This window comes from Mytilus trossulus, chromosome 7, assembly GCF_036588685.1.
Source record: "Mytilus trossulus isolate FHL-02 chromosome 7, PNRI_Mtr1.1.1.hap1, whole genome shotgun sequence".
Taxonomy (NCBI): Eukaryota; Metazoa; Mollusca; class Bivalvia; order Mytilida; family Mytilidae; genus Mytilus; species Mytilus trossulus.
The window spans coordinates 69355720-69372067 of NC_086379.1; the positions used below are offsets into that span (position 1 = coordinate 69355720).

A 16348-nucleotide genomic window follows, 5' to 3' on the forward strand; every position below is an offset into this window, starting at 1 on the left:
CATAAAAATACGTTCAAAACGTATATTTTATAAGATATTTTATTTTTATTCCTGAATCTATATTAAAAGCAAATTCAAAACATGGAAAATTCCACGTAAAACTGACAAAATTAAACGTTATCAATCAAAGAAATAAGTGTGAAACAACTACCATCCTGGCTTAGTACAGGCTTGTCCCGCAGAAAATTGTGATTAAACCTGATTTTATAGCTGCTAAATCTTTCACTTGTATGACAATTGTTTTTTAAAAGTCTGATTCGTGGTGTATTGGTTATGATCGTAGGGTTCTGTTCAAGAGGCAAAGATGTTTTCTAACATTTATTTTCTTACATTTTACAACTCTTGAAACTAAATGTAACGTATTATAGAAACCGAGATAAGATGATACCCGCTAAACGAAAGAAGACAACTCAGCAGGCATTAGTTTAAGGTGGTACCTAACACTACAGGGAGATAACTCTGTAAAGTCAGATAAACGTATTAATTACGTTGTGTTGTAAAAAGAATGTAAAGCTTCTCAATGATCAAAATTGGTGTTTGTCAAAGTGCAATATGACCAGTGTATTTTTTCTGACAAAACAGTTGGTTCAAAGATTTTGAATTTTTTTTATATATTTGTTAAATTGTATGAAAATTAAAAGAGCCAAATTGATTTAAACTAAAGTGTTGGTTGCCACCTTAAGCAAACAGCGCCATGATATTCCACAATAGACGTAAGTATGTTTATTGTACATTTCCACGTTCACAACTGTGTATGTAAGTTTTTCAAAGTGAAAGAGAAGCATACAAATGACTAAGTTTATCCACCTTTCATTTGTGGAAGATTTAATGAAAATCACAATCCCGACACTATAAACAGCCTTAGTATTTGTCCTAAAAACCTGCATGGTATAATTGATTGGCTGAGTTTGTTTACTATATGAGGAGTTTGCCGGACAATCCATCTAACAAGTATGCATAATTTTACCACAAAAGGATAACATTTGATAAGTTGTCATGTATAGACCATTAAAATAAAATAAAATAAAAATTATGACTATATGAACTATTGAGAAAATCTGCAGGGTTGCCATGGTACATGTAGTTCCCCATCGAATAATGACAAAAAAGTACCTGATCCTGCCATAAATAGTCAGCTAATAAGAATGTGTTCAAAGTACACGGATGCCCCACTGGCACTATCATTTTCCATGTTCCATGGACCGTGACATTGGGGTCAAAAGTCTAATTTGACTTTAAAATTAGTAATATCATATCATAAGCATCCAGTGTACGAAGTTTCAAGTTGATTGGACTTCATCTTCATCAAAAACTACATTGACCAAAAATTTTAACCTGAAAATCCCACTTTCATTTTATATGTTGAGTTGACCGTGAAATAGGAGTCAAAAGTATAATTTGGCTTTAAAATTAGAAAGATCATATCATACGCAACAAGTGTACTGAGTTTCAAGTTGATTAGACTTCATTTTCATCAAAAACTACCTTGACCAAAAACTTTAACCTGCGGACGAACGAACGAACGGAAACAAAGACTAGAAAACATAAAGCCCCTCTACTATCGTAGGTGCGGCATAAAAAAACAATTTAAAGCTTCGCATTTTGCACAAGGCATTGGTGTATATACTGTCACTTTACAAAATGTTCAAGTTTCAGCTTGAAACCGTATCAAGAAAAGCTGGCAATCTTTGTTTTAATTTGGGACGGACGGGAGTATAACAATATGTCTGACATTATGCCTCGGTGGTAAAAAATAAAAGGTCAATATTGGTGTATCATTTACTTCACAGAATATTGACGACATTTAAAGATGCAAAACAATTTTTACTTTTAATTAATGACCTAGTGCAAGTCATTTCACTAGTGTTAGTAAGGCAGTATCTTTTCGATGCTTCAGTCGAATGCAAATACCGATAAGGATTGCCATTGTACAAATAAATGATAACTTAACAATTAATTCTAACCGGTTAGTTAAAAATAGAGGTTATGATTCAGTGTGGTCCACAGATTGACGGTTAAAATTGAATATATATGTGTTTTGCGTTATTTTTTTAACGATCAAATTATAGAAAAGCTTAATTTGCGATGACAGTTTTATTTTGTTTAAATCCTTGATATTTCAAATTTCGTGTATATTTGCAACACAAGGAAACAAAACAAAATCATTGTTGGTTATATATTTTTGAAAATAATTTTTCTAGTGCCGGTTTAATATATGTAAGTACGTATTCTTCCCGAATTTTCTGAGAAGTTATTGTCATTGGTCAATATCTGTAAATGTACAGATACTACCGTTGCTATTCAAACTTCCTTTGAAAGTTACTTCCTTACCTGACCATGAATTTGAATTTGATCAAACAAAGGTCACAGACAGATGTTGCGAGATTTATAACCGAACCGAACAGAACCTCAATTTTGTTTAGAACATTTAAAATCACAAAAATACTGACTTCCGATGAAAATTCAGAAAACGGAAAGTCCCTTATCAAATGACAAAATCAAAAGCTAACACATCAAACTAATGGATAACAGCAGTCATATTCATGACTTGGTACAGAAATTTTCTAATGTAAAAAATGGTGGATTAAACTTGGTTTTGAAGCTAGTTAAACCTCTCACTTGTGTGACAGTTGCATCAAAATCCATTACATTGACAAAAATGTGTGAACAAAAGAAACAGAAATAATAGGTAAAAATTTCACAAGTAGAGGTACGGCAATCAACATTGTCTTAATCACTATAAAAACAATCAAATATGTAGTAAAGAAATATGTGAAAGGTTATCTCGGTCACTATACTTCCAATCAGTAATTTACACGACCAATATACGATTAGTAATTTACAAGTCGATTTATATATTTTTCTTTCTTTCTATTATAGTGTTCATCCTGGTTTGCAGAACATGAGAATGAGTCAAAATATGTCACAGAGCAACGCTCTGATTTGTATAAGAAAAAAATCATAGCGAATGGTTTATCCCAAAATTTAATGTGACAAAGATTTAAGAGACCCGAGGCAATTTATCTTTGAATATTCGATGAATTCGAACATATTGTACTGTATAAAGGAATGAATATCTGCAATTTTCGTTGAAACTATAAAATACATATAAAAAACCGCACAAAACGTATATTGTATTTGTATCCAACATCCATATGAAAAGTAACACACATATGGACTCTAATGCAATTTCAAAAAAGGAAAATCAATAAAAACTGACAAAATCAAACACTATCAATCAACGAAACTAATTTAAAACAACTACCATATATCTGACTTGCTAAATCTCCAACTTGTAATGACATTTGTTTTTTTAATAGTCTAATTCTAGTTTTTGGTGGGATTCGTGTTGTTTATTCTTTAGTTTTCTATGTTGTGTCATGTGTAATTTGTTTGTCTTTTTGTCTTTTTGATATTTAGCCATTACATTGTCAGTTTGTTTTAGATTTATGAGTTTGAATGTCCCTTTGGTATCCTTCGTATTTCTTTCATGTTGTATTTTTTTTAAATTCGTAGGGTACCGCTCAAGAGGCAAAGATCTTAATTCTGTCTTACATTTTACACACCTTGAAACTAAATGTAACATATAAAAGTTATCAAAGGTACCGGAATTTAAAAGAAAGTAAAGGTCAATATTTCATGTATCATTTACCTGATTTTGTCTGATGCTCGGTCCGTTTCTGTGTGTGTTACATGTTAGTGTTATGTCCTTGTGGTTTTTGACCATGAATTTATGAGTTTTGAACAGCGGTATACTACTGTTGCCTTTATTTACTTCACAGAACACTCACGACATTAAAAGAAGTAAAACAACTATTACAGTTGTGTAATGACCTGGATAATTCAGTAATTCTACAAGAACACTTTTAAAATGTCCATCATAGAATCATTTTACTAGTGTTTAGAAGGCAGTATATATTTCAATGATTTCGAACGCATGTTACGATAAGGGTTGTTGGAGACTCAGTAAGAATGCGAATAATCGCCAGCTTAAAGATTAATTGTAAACCGGTTTTTTAAAAAGGATATGTAATTTTTATATGCATAAAAATATATATTAAATTGATACATTTCATACAATTTATACAATTCACCTGAGTTTTTTTCTATTTGCCATTTAAGTTCTTTTTTTTTTATTGCAAGAAGGATGATGTTGATTATGTTGAAATGACTATCCTAATAAACAATGACAATAACTCGACATTCGTTTATGAGGACGGTAATTGACGATGCGTGGTGTAAACGCCAATGAGAAGTCGAAAAATATTTAGAGATCAAATTAAATTAAATCTTCAACAACCGAAAACTATCTGTTTGATATGTTAAAACCGGTTGCAGAAAGGTTGTACATTATTAGGAGTAATATCTTTATAAAACTATACAAAATATTTGTGAATAAAATCATTAAAAAAAAACCCCCTGTATGTTAGTTTTTTGGCATGTTTTTTTCAAATATACATAATGACAGTTCTTTATGGTTTCAGAATATGTATTTCATATATCATGCCAGTACCGAATTAGTGGTTACTGGTCGACTACTTCCTTTTGTTTAATTGCATTGTTAAGTTGAGTTGACCAATTTCGTAAATCTTATGTTGTTTATTTACATTGCGAAGAGATAAAAAAGCTGCCACCGATGTTAAATAAATTATCATTTAATCAATTAAAAACCAATATACGTATCAATAAGATTTTTCTAAAAAGAGGTAAATGTTGTAGTTGGTAATATTCTTAAACACTTATAATGTACTATTATTCTGTGGGAGGTAAAGAGCCTTCTTTCATATGTAACTAGTTGATCAGTTGGAGTATCATTTTCGTTTTTTTCTTCTTTTTCTATTTCCATGACTCTTTTTACTGTCCCCCGAAGAACACACTGTAGTCTGCCGAAGACCATTTTCCTTTGATGTATCTTCGGATTTAGTCGTCATTTGATTTCCGCTTTGTTTGACTGTACCTGTAGAGGAACGGTTATCTGAAATGTTTCCAGTATTTCCAACTAAACTCTCCCCATGTATTTTTCTCTGTTCTTCGAAAAACACGTTTTGTAGAATTGAACAATGATCTGACTGATTCGAACTTGGCATGATGGTGCTTTTTATTATTTTATTAGAATCGTGGTCTTTGACTAGATCTTTGTTCCTGAACATAGGTTTTTGTGAACGATGATTGGTTGATAAAATTGTAGACTTTGGTTTGTCGGTCTTTGACAAATAAATTGTACCTATCTCACTCAAACTTTCTGCTGCTCTGCCTATTGATGTGTTTTTGTTTATACTCGACGATACATGAGGTTTTGATTGACCCTTTTTCTTTCCAGTATCGGACACACCACCAGAAGACTTTTTCGTAAATGCAAGTTCTGGTGTACACGACTTTCTAGACACCACACTTGCATACGATGAGGGTGTAACAGTTGAATATATGTCTTCTTTTCCTTGGGATGTACATTCACCTACCCTTTCAAGAATTTTAAAAGCAGATGTACTTTTACTTTCTAAGTCTTCTTCAATATCTAAATTTCCCGTTTTGCTAACTGAATCCATGTCAATAGATAAAATTGACCGGTTTTCATTTACAAGTTCATCCACAACATCTGAAATGTCATTGTTGAACTCAATGAATTGATCATTTGGGATTGATTCAACCCATGCTACAGTGCTTGGAATATTTCTATAGTCGATCTGTGTAGAATTGTCACTTTTTGCAGAACTAAGTGACTCTCGTGTTTGGTTCTGGTGAGTACTACTAGTAAAAAGTTTACGGTCGGATGTTGTGCTTACGTCACCAAGACTTCCAGTGGTGTCAGAATTTAGACTTGCTGGAATAAATAATAATTTCCTGTTAATATTTCTGCATTGACACATAATTTCAGGAAAGTGGGTTTTATTTATTCGTGCTGATATATGTTCATATTTCTTTGATAAAGCTTCTTGCAAAACCTGTCTAGCCTTTCGAGGATCACGTGACCGTTTTAGCTGTGTTAATATTATTTCCCAATTCATCTTATTATCATTCTCAACTTGATCTATAACAAGTTCAAATGTTTCCAAAGATACTAAACCATTACTGTATAGTTTGTCTATAACATCTTTTACAAACACGTCTTGCTTCAAAACGCAGACAAGACATTTTGGAACAGAAGATAAATTAGTAACCCGATTCTTCCTTCGGTTGTATGACTGCATCAAATTTTCAGCTAGATGTGGATAATTCGATGTCTTCTGAATATTTTCTAAAAATACGGAAAATCGTTCACTACTTTTCCTTCCTAAATGTAATACAAGTTTGCGGACTTGATCTCGTCTAGATGGTTTACGTATAATTTCGACAGCTTCGTCACTCGTTAAACATTCAGCAGTTTGAAGATCATCTAATAGATCCGTATTCTCAAGGTCAATATCTTTAACCATTTGTTCTAGGCATTCTTGCAGAACTTCTTTGTGCATTCCAAAACTATCATGGCTGAAATGACGATTGCCTGTGTTTGTTTCTTGAAAATCTAAAATATGAACACACAGTATGATAATTGTTAAAGACCAAAACGAACGAGCTTTAATCATTGTAGAACAACAATGGAAACATTTATGTTTTTCCCCAAACATGAATAACGCAAGTGACAAAATAGCATTACTCATTAAATATTGGAAATACATATGAAAACAAGGTAAATACCTATGGTCAACTTCAGGAGTGTTGAACAATGATTGGATATACAGAAACATGTGTAAATGAACATATCATAGATACCAGGATTAAATTTTGTATTTGCACCAGACCCGCGTTTTTCGTCCACAAAAGACTCATCAGTGACAATCGAATAAAAAAATGTAAAAATAAAGTAAGACCATCGAGAACCAATGTACATCATGCCAGTTCCTAATATTGACAACAAGGATGGTTGCTTTGGTATTCGACAGCAATAGTAGTAACACAGACTATTAAAAATCAATATTTTTTAATTGATAACATTGTTAACTATAAGGTCCCTATCTTGGTATCTTAGTGTTTTGAATTACTTACGTTGTCTCCGCTCCATTGATGAAGCTGTTTTCATTCTTGCTATTTGTTGATGTAAAACGTCAATGCTATATTTTAAATGCAAAAATTGATCTTCATTTTCAGTTTGCAGTTTTCCTATTTTCTAAAAAAAATAATACAATAATAGAGGATTAAATAAATAAAAGAAGTCAGCAAGATAATAACAAAACAAAGTCATGACAACCCGTATTTAAAAGTAGAAACAAAAACATTCAAGAGAGAGAATTTTCAGCTATCTTTCAGAATTCACTAACAGTTGGCATGCCGATCCAATTAGGTCTGCTTTCTGTTAAGCTTGATATATAGATAATTGAATTTAAAGTTCATCTGTATTGATTGTTAAAATGTTTATCGACATCCATGATCCAGATTATATCTGGTAGGTTTATGATGCAGCTACTCTTACAACACGTTGCTTGAACATTGTAGTGAATGAAGAAATAAATAACATCCAGTATGATTAAGATGTTTCCAAATATCTACCCTTACCAAGAGGAATTGTATTTTTGGGGAATTTATAAATAGGTAGTTATCCCCTGTATGGTTATGATATACTATTCCCGTACAACTACTAGTATCTAGTCCCTGTTTATATGTTTAAGCATGTCTTTAGAGTTGGTCAATACAAATTACATTTAATGTATAAAAATACCGACAAACTGTAAAAAATGTCGTCCTCAGTACCTGAGAAAAAATACCTTATAAGAATCGTATAATAGTGATGACCTTTATATAGAGATCTAAAATGAATAGGAAATAGTATGTTGGTAACAGAGTTTGGACAAGTTTGGACAAGACTTGCTTTCGTCTGATAGAAGGGAAAATTACAACAAGTTTTATTATAGATAATATTATAGATAAAATTGTCGAATCAGACTTTTAATTACAGATAGGCTTTTTCGAGCATATCTATGCTATAAAGATTTATTTACTTGTTGACATTAATTAACCATGTTAACGTAACGGGGCGTACATGACGATCGCGGACTATGTTGGAATCATAGCTTATCGTAATTGATGGTTATAAATATCACAAACTCCAAGGTAAATTCAAAAGGTGAAGTCCATAAAAAAGACTTTATTAAACCTGGGGAACGAATGTAGTAAGTTCATTCTGGTCGGATGACCTAATTAAATAATCATACACATGATACACGTTTGGTATTTCTGTACATATACTAAAAAAGTTTAACCAATTATTTATAAACAAAGTATAGACCATTGTCTATTTGTTTGCATGTTATGTTTTATTTAGGAGTATACAGTGACATGTGGCTACAAAGACTCAATATTAAGAAAATTATACATGTGATATATGCTTGGTTACTATAATATCAATTATAACAGTTGGCAATGACTGATCATAATATAATTGGCAACTATAATAGCAATATGTTATCTTCACAAGATATATGAATGTCATCTTTAAACTTGTTTATAAGAATCATTTTCATATTAACATGAGTTTATCACAGATAAAATATTGTAAACATGGTAAATGTACCTGTAAAATTGTAGCAATTGGTGAATCCGCATCATTTGTTGATGGCGTACCGTCCATATTTTACGTGTCTTCTAAAAATAGGTATTGGGATTCCCCAAGTTTTCCCAACTAATAGATAACATAAACACATTGATTTTTCAATAATTTTACGCTCCAGAAACTTTATGCATTTTTACACTTATTTATTTACATGTGATTGGAACATAAATTTGAATATGTCGTATGTTTCATTTGTTTGTTATTCTTTAACAATAGCTTTATCAGAATATTACTAATCCAGACTTTATTTTCATCACTTATTTGCATTACCACTCAAAAGGAGAGGTTAGTATTCCGAATTTCGTACCAGGAAGCAAATATGGGTTTTTCCTGTTTGACATTAATTTCAGTTAATATCTCTATTTTTAGACAATATCGAAAATAAGGTTGACTAATTTATGTTTAAGCATGCATTTTTTTTTACCTAATGTTTCGCTTTTTAAGACTTTTAATTTTCCATCTCATATAGTCACGTTTCCTTAAGCGAGCAAATTATTTGTTTGTTATTCAAATTAAAATACCATGCTATAATTCATGATAATGATAAGTATTTCGATTTCAATATATATTTTATTATGCATGATCTTTTTTTCTCTCCAAAAATTTACATGGAAAGTAGATGAAAAATGTACAAAAAAGGAAAGAAGGTACAAATTCGGGGGCATTCAAATAGTATAAAAGAACGGCAAATGACATGACCAGAAAGAAAATCGACGAGAGCAATCAACTACTGTCATACTTTGGGACAAATATTTCTGTATGTAGAAAAAAAGAAAAATTTAACCGGCTTTTGTAGCTACCTCTCACCGTCGTAAATGATTTCAATATATTGACAACAAGCTACTAGTAGTTTTTATCTACCCTCATTTACTAGAAGGGAGTCAAAATATGAAGACTTAAATTGTTTCTACGATACCCTTTATTTGAAGTTTATTAGAACAGATGAAGTCATCAAAGTAAACAAAATATATAATTTAGTGAAAATACAACATCCATTAAATGGAACAAGAAGTTTAAATCCAATGCCAGGTTCTCGCCTGTTCTTTTTTTTAAAAGCTATTTACGAACTATAGCTCGTACAAAACATTCGACAAACAGTGTTGTTTCCAAATTTATAATGCCGATTCGTTTTTGGCATGTCATACCCTCATACCAAACTTGTCGATGATAAAAAATAAATGGATTAATATTGAAGTTTAACCCTTAACCTTCCGGAGCACCTGATAGCACGCCTAGTTTTTGGTGGGGATCGTGTTGTGGGGTCTTTAGTTAAGCAATGTTTTGTGTTGTGCACTATTTTTTGACGTTTTTTTCTATTTCAGCCATGGCGTTATCAGTTAAATTTCGATATATGAGTTTGATACCGTAAAAGAAGTTTAACTGTTAGGTAGATCGGGTGTCTTCGCATATCTCGGTTTGTAAAAAAAGAAAAAAAAAGATGTTTTACCCAGATTAGATCGTTGGTTCCCTCATTTGAATTATTTACACTAGTAACTTTTGGGGGCCTTTATAGTTTGATGTTTGGTGTTACCCAATGCTCCACGTTGAAGGTCGTAGCTTGACCTATAATGGTTTACTTTTTATAAATAGTTACTTGGATTGAGGGATGTCTTATTGGCACTCATACAAAATCTTCCTATATCTACTTAAAAGAAATATGGGAACCATATTTTCATAATATTTAATAAAAAAGTCATGATATTTATATACATTTTTGGAAATTATTAGAATATTCCCCGATTTGAATATACCTTAGCTGCTTGTTAACATTCATTTTTTGTCCAGACAATTTCGAGCTTTTAATGTTCTACATAATTATCTATTAAATAACCAACTCGGTGCCCATTGATAACGTGTAATAGAAGAATGTGTGAAGTCCAATTTCAGGCTGGACAACACCAAAGACTTGAAATATTTCCTCGTGTACGACAGGAAATAAAGTGTTCAGATCAAATATTAGTCATCTAGTACTCAGAATATTATTTCGATGAGAGAGAAGTTTGTTCCTTTGAACTTTCATATTATACACCAAAAATGGTAAAACAAGCTACGTAACGTATCGTTCTTGTGCAAAGAAAATATCAAATTAATATGGTATTGTCTTAATATGTATTACGTACATTTATAAAAATCAATGCATCCACTTGTCTATCAGTTTTATATAATGTTTTATAATTGGTTTTAAACATAGAAAAATAATTTTGAATTATCATACAACAGCTAAGTAACAAAACATATAAAAAAGATACTTCCTTTCTTATTTCTCTGAATAATACACGAGTTCGAACAATATCGCTCTCCTATTACTGGAAGTAGTAATATGCTTGAGATGCATTACTATGGATATGCATTACATGCAAAAATAGAATAACTTGAACATAACATTTTTAATGGTTTAGAATGCAGAAACAATGTTTTCACAAAATTAAGATATGCAAATATTGTTCATATCCTTTGTTATACATGGTTTGAAACTATATGAAGGGAAGGTAAGTTATTGATATATTTCCCTATTTTTCAGTATTTCGTGAAAAAAACCCTCATACACTCTTCATATAATAGCTAGATATTTTTACTTCCTGGCGGCAATTATTAGGTAGCAAAAACACAGATACAAAATATTCAAATTAATCAGATTCTAAATATTCATTATCAGATATACAAGATACTAACTAGAGAGTTTGATGCGACTGTCATACAAGTGAGAGGTTTAGCTAGATATAAAACCAGCTTTAGTCTATCATTTTCTTCAAAACGAAAATGCCTTTATCAATTTAAACAAATCAGATGTGGTATGATTGCCGGAGACAACTGTCCACAAGAGACCAAAAATGACACAGACATTAATAACTAGAAGGTCACATGACAGTTGCTATCCATTTTTTTTTAATGTATTTCAGCTTTTGATTTTACCATTTGATAAGGGACTTTCCGTTTTGAATTTTTCTTAGGGATTAGTTTTTTTTTGTAATTTTACTTTTTATAATACAAAATAACAAAAAAAAAAAAAACGATCTCAAAGGTAAAATAAAAAAAGGGAGAGTCCGTAAGGTTGACACAATCAAAATTATTTACCAACCGATAAAGTTAAAACGACTGTCATATTCTTAAATAATAAAAAAACCCAGATGTGGTATAATTGCCAATGAGACAACTCTCCATAACAAACCAAAATAACTTAGAAATTAACAACAATAGGTACATTTGAACATCGGTATACTACTCCTTATTAAACAACTTTGTTAACAACACCTGAGATCATATTACCTTACATGTTTTGTTGGATTTGTGTAACACAGATTTTAATTTTGCATGTTGTCTTTTGTGTATTGTTTTTCTGTTTATCTTTGGTTTTTAGCCACGACGTTTTCAGTTTATTTCCGACTTAGAAGTAATGTCTCTTTGGAAGGTTTTGTCTCCCCTGAGTTACTGTCATTAGCCAAACAGAAATGATAGGTTTAACCTGGTTTTAAAACTAGCCAAACCTCCTACTTGTATTAGAGTCATTCAAAGTTCCGTTATATTAGTATTGACACATAGTGGGTGAGTATTCCGAACAGATAATAATTAAATGTGACAATAATTTTTTTTTTGGCTTGATGGACTGTATATATTAGAGAGGGTTAACATATTGAAAAAAAATCCCTAATATGGAATTACAGATAACAGTATGTGAACTTGAAATCAAATGCATAGTTGAATTATAATCGCTAAACCAAATTAAACCAAATATTTTTTTTTGTCTCCGTTACATGTATCGATTTTAATGAAATTTGAACATCATTGTAATACTGTTGCCTTCTAATTTCAAACACAAATAAAAATACTTTCCTGTACTGTCTCTGCATTATAAATGAGTAATGGAGACATTTAATACCACTTTAGATGCGCCAAATGTATGAAGAGTTTCGAGTCAAATGGTTCTTTTTGCGATGGTATAATGATTTGGCAATAAGCAATAGTGCATCTTTTTGCAAACATTTTAGTTTGATATAAATATAATTTCAAAATTGGCTTTATGAACAAAAAATATATCATAATATCGTTGTTAGGGGTACTCGAGATAGTAAAACCAACTTTTATATAGGTCTAGCATGAAATAAAATACAAATAAAATAAAAAAAAAATGATCTATATCATTTAAAACAATTATGAAATAGCGATTACATCATTTACGATTCGATTCATGCACATGTTTTATTGGGGATCTCACTAGTTCAGTAGAAACTGACAAGTGTTTATGGACTCATGAGTTCACCCGTTTTAACTGTGGTGTTTGGTTGACTAACCGTCTCTGATGTTTTTATTGTTGCCTTTGCATAAAAAGAAACGATACATAAGAGACAATCAATAATGAACAGCAACCCTGTTAACGACTTTCAGGTATCAATAATAAATTGAAAAAAATAATTGAAGAACAGGCATTTTCACAAATAATTCATCAATCGTCTATATTTAACGTCATAATAATGTTATAAAGTTGTAGTCTATTATACATATAGTGAGGCTAAGTTTTCATTTGTTTAAACTGCAATAAAAAACTATCTTTTTCAATACTTCAGAACTTAGTCAGATTTACATATGGAAATCAGTCGGCATCAAGTTAGAGAGCCGTGGTGTAGTGGTTAGCGCATCGGACTACTAACACAAAGGTTCCTGGTTCGATTCCCGTTTGGGATGAAAATTTCAGGAACTCAATTTTCGGCTCTCCCTTGACACCATTTGCGAGTATGGTCTTGAGGAAACGATGATAGTCCGTCGGACGGGGACGATAAATGGCTGACTCGTGTTAAGAGAGAGCCATATCTCTTGCACGTTAAAGACACCCTTGTAGATTTCGAAAAAGAGTAGGCTAATGCCGCTATAAGGCAGCACTCGCACCCGCAAAGTGGACAGGGATTAATATAAGTTGTAAAACTTGTTTCCCAATCCACTATAAATAAATATGTTTAAACCATCAAGTTAAAAGTCAGTGATTTGAAAATATTACACATAAATTAGCATATACAGTCTAGTTACTTTTACTGACAAATAACACATATTTACAATGTTGGTGTCCCTGCTGACAAAGTCCTTAACAATATCGTATTATTTTGATAGTCACATTTCATTTTACTGCAAAATAAATGAGTTATGCGTTTAAAATATAATTCGAAAACCAGAATATACTTCCACAAGAATGATGTCCTTTCACTTCATAATTAAAAGACGTTCTTTGACATACCCTGGTTCATCATCTTTCTGCTCAGATACTCAAGATAATTCTAATTAAACTTTAACCTATACTACGCCAAGCTTCTCATTTGTCCGTACAGTTTGTGAATAATTTTTTTAAAGGTTGATCTCGGTCAAAGCGTCAAAGTCAATGGGTCAAAGCGTAGTAACAAAAACTCAAACTCAAAAAGGAAATAGTTCATAGAAACTGACAACATCAAATGAACGCCAACGAAACGAAGGGAAAACAACGGCCACATTCCTGTTTTAGTGCAAACTTTTTATGAAGAAAGTGATGGACCAGGATGACTTTAAGATGGCTTCCACTGTTCTCTTTGCTTTCAAATGTGTATTTATTATGAAAGCGCCTAGTATTTTTTTTGTCTTTTGCAAATAACAATCTTGTGTTAAATAAACTAGGAACTGAGACGACAACCCAACCAAAGAGCTAAAAACAGCATAAGACTACAAAATGGTATTCAATACAGCGGGAATATTCAGCCCTCCAATCATAAAGTAATCCACATTTGACAATTAGAACAAACCGAATAAACGTTAATTTTGTTAGAAACATGACAAAATAGGACTTTGAATTATCCACATGACTTTTTTGTATCAGGACTTAATTAAATAAGTTGTTTCTATCTGAATTATTTTAGCTTATGTGGCCACACATCGTCTGCCAACAATTTATGTGGAATTTGTTTTCTCTTTGCATAATTGTATTTATAGTATGATAGACAATATCGTTTATTTGATAGTGCGGGTGTGTAATGGAATCTGCCTATCTGTCAGTCCGTCAGACTATGCTCACGTTATTTTATCCAATATGGCATTAGCAGACTTCCATGTAATACAGACCTTAAATTATCTGTGGGGTCTTGTTTTTCTTAAAAGAATTAATGACACCAATCTGGTCCCCAATCCATTTCATTATCAAACGAGTCTGATGATTTCACAAAATTTGTTTAATAAAATTTGTTTATAGGCTTTCCATTTCACCTAAGCATATTGACACTTCTCGCGATAAAAAACAGTGGTTGTCTATGGTCAAAATGTAACAATCAACACCAAACTTGGTAGTATTATTGGATTAAAAACACTAGCACTCAATAATTATGTATTCATATTCCGAAAAATCCCGTATGCTAAAGCTCCTAATGGCAATTTGAGGTTCGAGAAACCAGAGCCTTATGGACCTTGGGACAATACATTAGATGGCAGAGCAAGTGCCCCATTTTTTTTTCAAATATTAGATCCTTTGTTGGAAGATGTCTACCAGTTTTCAGAAGACTGCCTATTTCTTGATATTTATGTTCCTTTTGATGTTTCGACAAATCATACGAAATCTGTTATGATCTGGATCCATTTTGGAGCTTATCAAAGTGGTCAGATGTCAACTTTTAATGGATCACAACTGGCTATTACTGGAAATGTCATTATTGTGACTATTCAATACAGATTGAATGTTTTTGGTTTCTTATCAACTGGGGATATAAAAGATAATTACAGACTATGGGATCAAATATTGGCTATTCGATGGGTCAACGAAAATATTGATTCATTTGGAGGAGACAAGCAATCAGTCACAATTTTTGGAGAAGATGCAGGTAGTTTCAGTGTAGGTCTTTTGACGCTCATCCCGTCGAATACAGGACTATTTCAGAAAGCAATAATGAAAAGTGGTACATCGATGTCATTTTCTCTACAGGGACCATATACAGAAGCTGCATCAGTGAATATCCTAGAATATTTAAGATACCCTACGACAGAAACAAACATGTCAATTGACTGTTTGAGAAAATTACCTGCTGAGATTTTGATAGAAGCATACAGCGCCGAAAAAACAGCACAAGATGGTGCACTACCTTTTATAATTCCGTTAACCCCAGTCATCGACGGTGAATTACTGACAAATGATCCGATTGAACTTCTTGAAAACACAGAATCAGAAGCGTCCATATTCTACCGTTCACTAGATGTTGTAATAGGTACTGTATCTGGGGAAGAATCCATACTGTTAAAGGCTTTTCAATCTGGTCTTCAAGATATCTTCCATTTTGATGTTAATGACCATTTACCTCGACATTTCATTTGTAATGAGTTGGCTCCTGCGATGTCAGCTTTGACGTATGGAAACAATTCAAAAGTTACAAAAGCTGTCTGTGAAGAATACGGTAAATCGTCCAACGAGATCGAACTAATTAAATCCATTCTCTTTGCATTTTCTGACTTTATTTTTAACGTTCCGACTGCAAGATCTTTACGTCTGCATTCAGAGATCAGCAGTGGCAAAGACCGCCATTATCAGTATTTATTGTGCCCACTACATCCGTATTTCAAGCTATTATTCCATTTTCCGTCATGGTTCGATGGCGCTATACATTCTGCGGAAATAGTACTAGTGTATCTATTTCCTAATGTAGAAATTCCTTTAACTTGTCAGGACGAAGACTTAAAAACAAGATTGATGAAATATTGGACAAATTTTGCTAAAACTTGGTAAGTGTGTATATGTGATCTATGTGTATAATTAAGATACTTCAGAAG

At 32.1% G+C, this 16348-nt stretch overlaps 2 protein-coding genes across 2 annotated transcripts; one reads left to right on the forward strand and one right to left on the reverse strand.

Annotated features, from left to right (window-relative positions):
• Nucleotides 1–4639: 4639 nt before the first annotated feature.
• Nucleotides 4640–8875, reverse strand: LOC134725688 (uncharacterized). The gene is made up of 3 exons (XM_063589709.1): nt 8546–8875; nt 7024–7144; nt 4640–6502 (listed from the first exon to the last, which is right to left on the reverse strand). The coding sequence occupies exons 1-3, from the start codon at nt 8600–8602 to the stop codon at nt 4812–4814; spliced, it is 1869 nt and encodes a 622-aa protein (XP_063445779.1). The 5' UTR covers nt 8603–8875; the 3' UTR covers nt 4640–4811.
• Nucleotides 8876–15152: 6277 nt separating this feature from the next.
• On the forward strand, nt 15153–16304 carry LOC134726626 (neuroligin-4, X-linked-like). Its single transcript, XM_063591038.1, has one exon. The coding sequence runs from the start codon at nt 15153–15155 to the stop codon at nt 16302–16304; it is 1152 nt and encodes a 383-aa protein (XP_063447108.1).
• The last annotated feature ends 44 nt before the right edge of the window (nt 16305–16348 follow it).

Coding starts and splice junctions, on each gene's coding strand:
- LOC134726626 (XM_063591038.1), top strand. CDS start 15,153: ATGATCTGGATCCATTTTGGAGCTTATCAAAGTGGTCAGATGTCAACT.
- LOC134725688 (XM_063589709.1), bottom strand. CDS start 8,602: ATGGACGGTACGCCATCAACAAATGATGCGGATTCACCAATTGCTACA. Junction 7,145..8,545: donor CAATTGCTACAATTTTACAG/GTACATTTACCA, acceptor TATTTTTTTTAG/AAAATAGGAAAACTGCAAAC. Junction 6,503..7,023: donor ATCAATGGAGCGGAGACAAC/GTAAGTAATTCA, acceptor TTCATATTTTAG/ATTTTCAAGAAACAAACACA.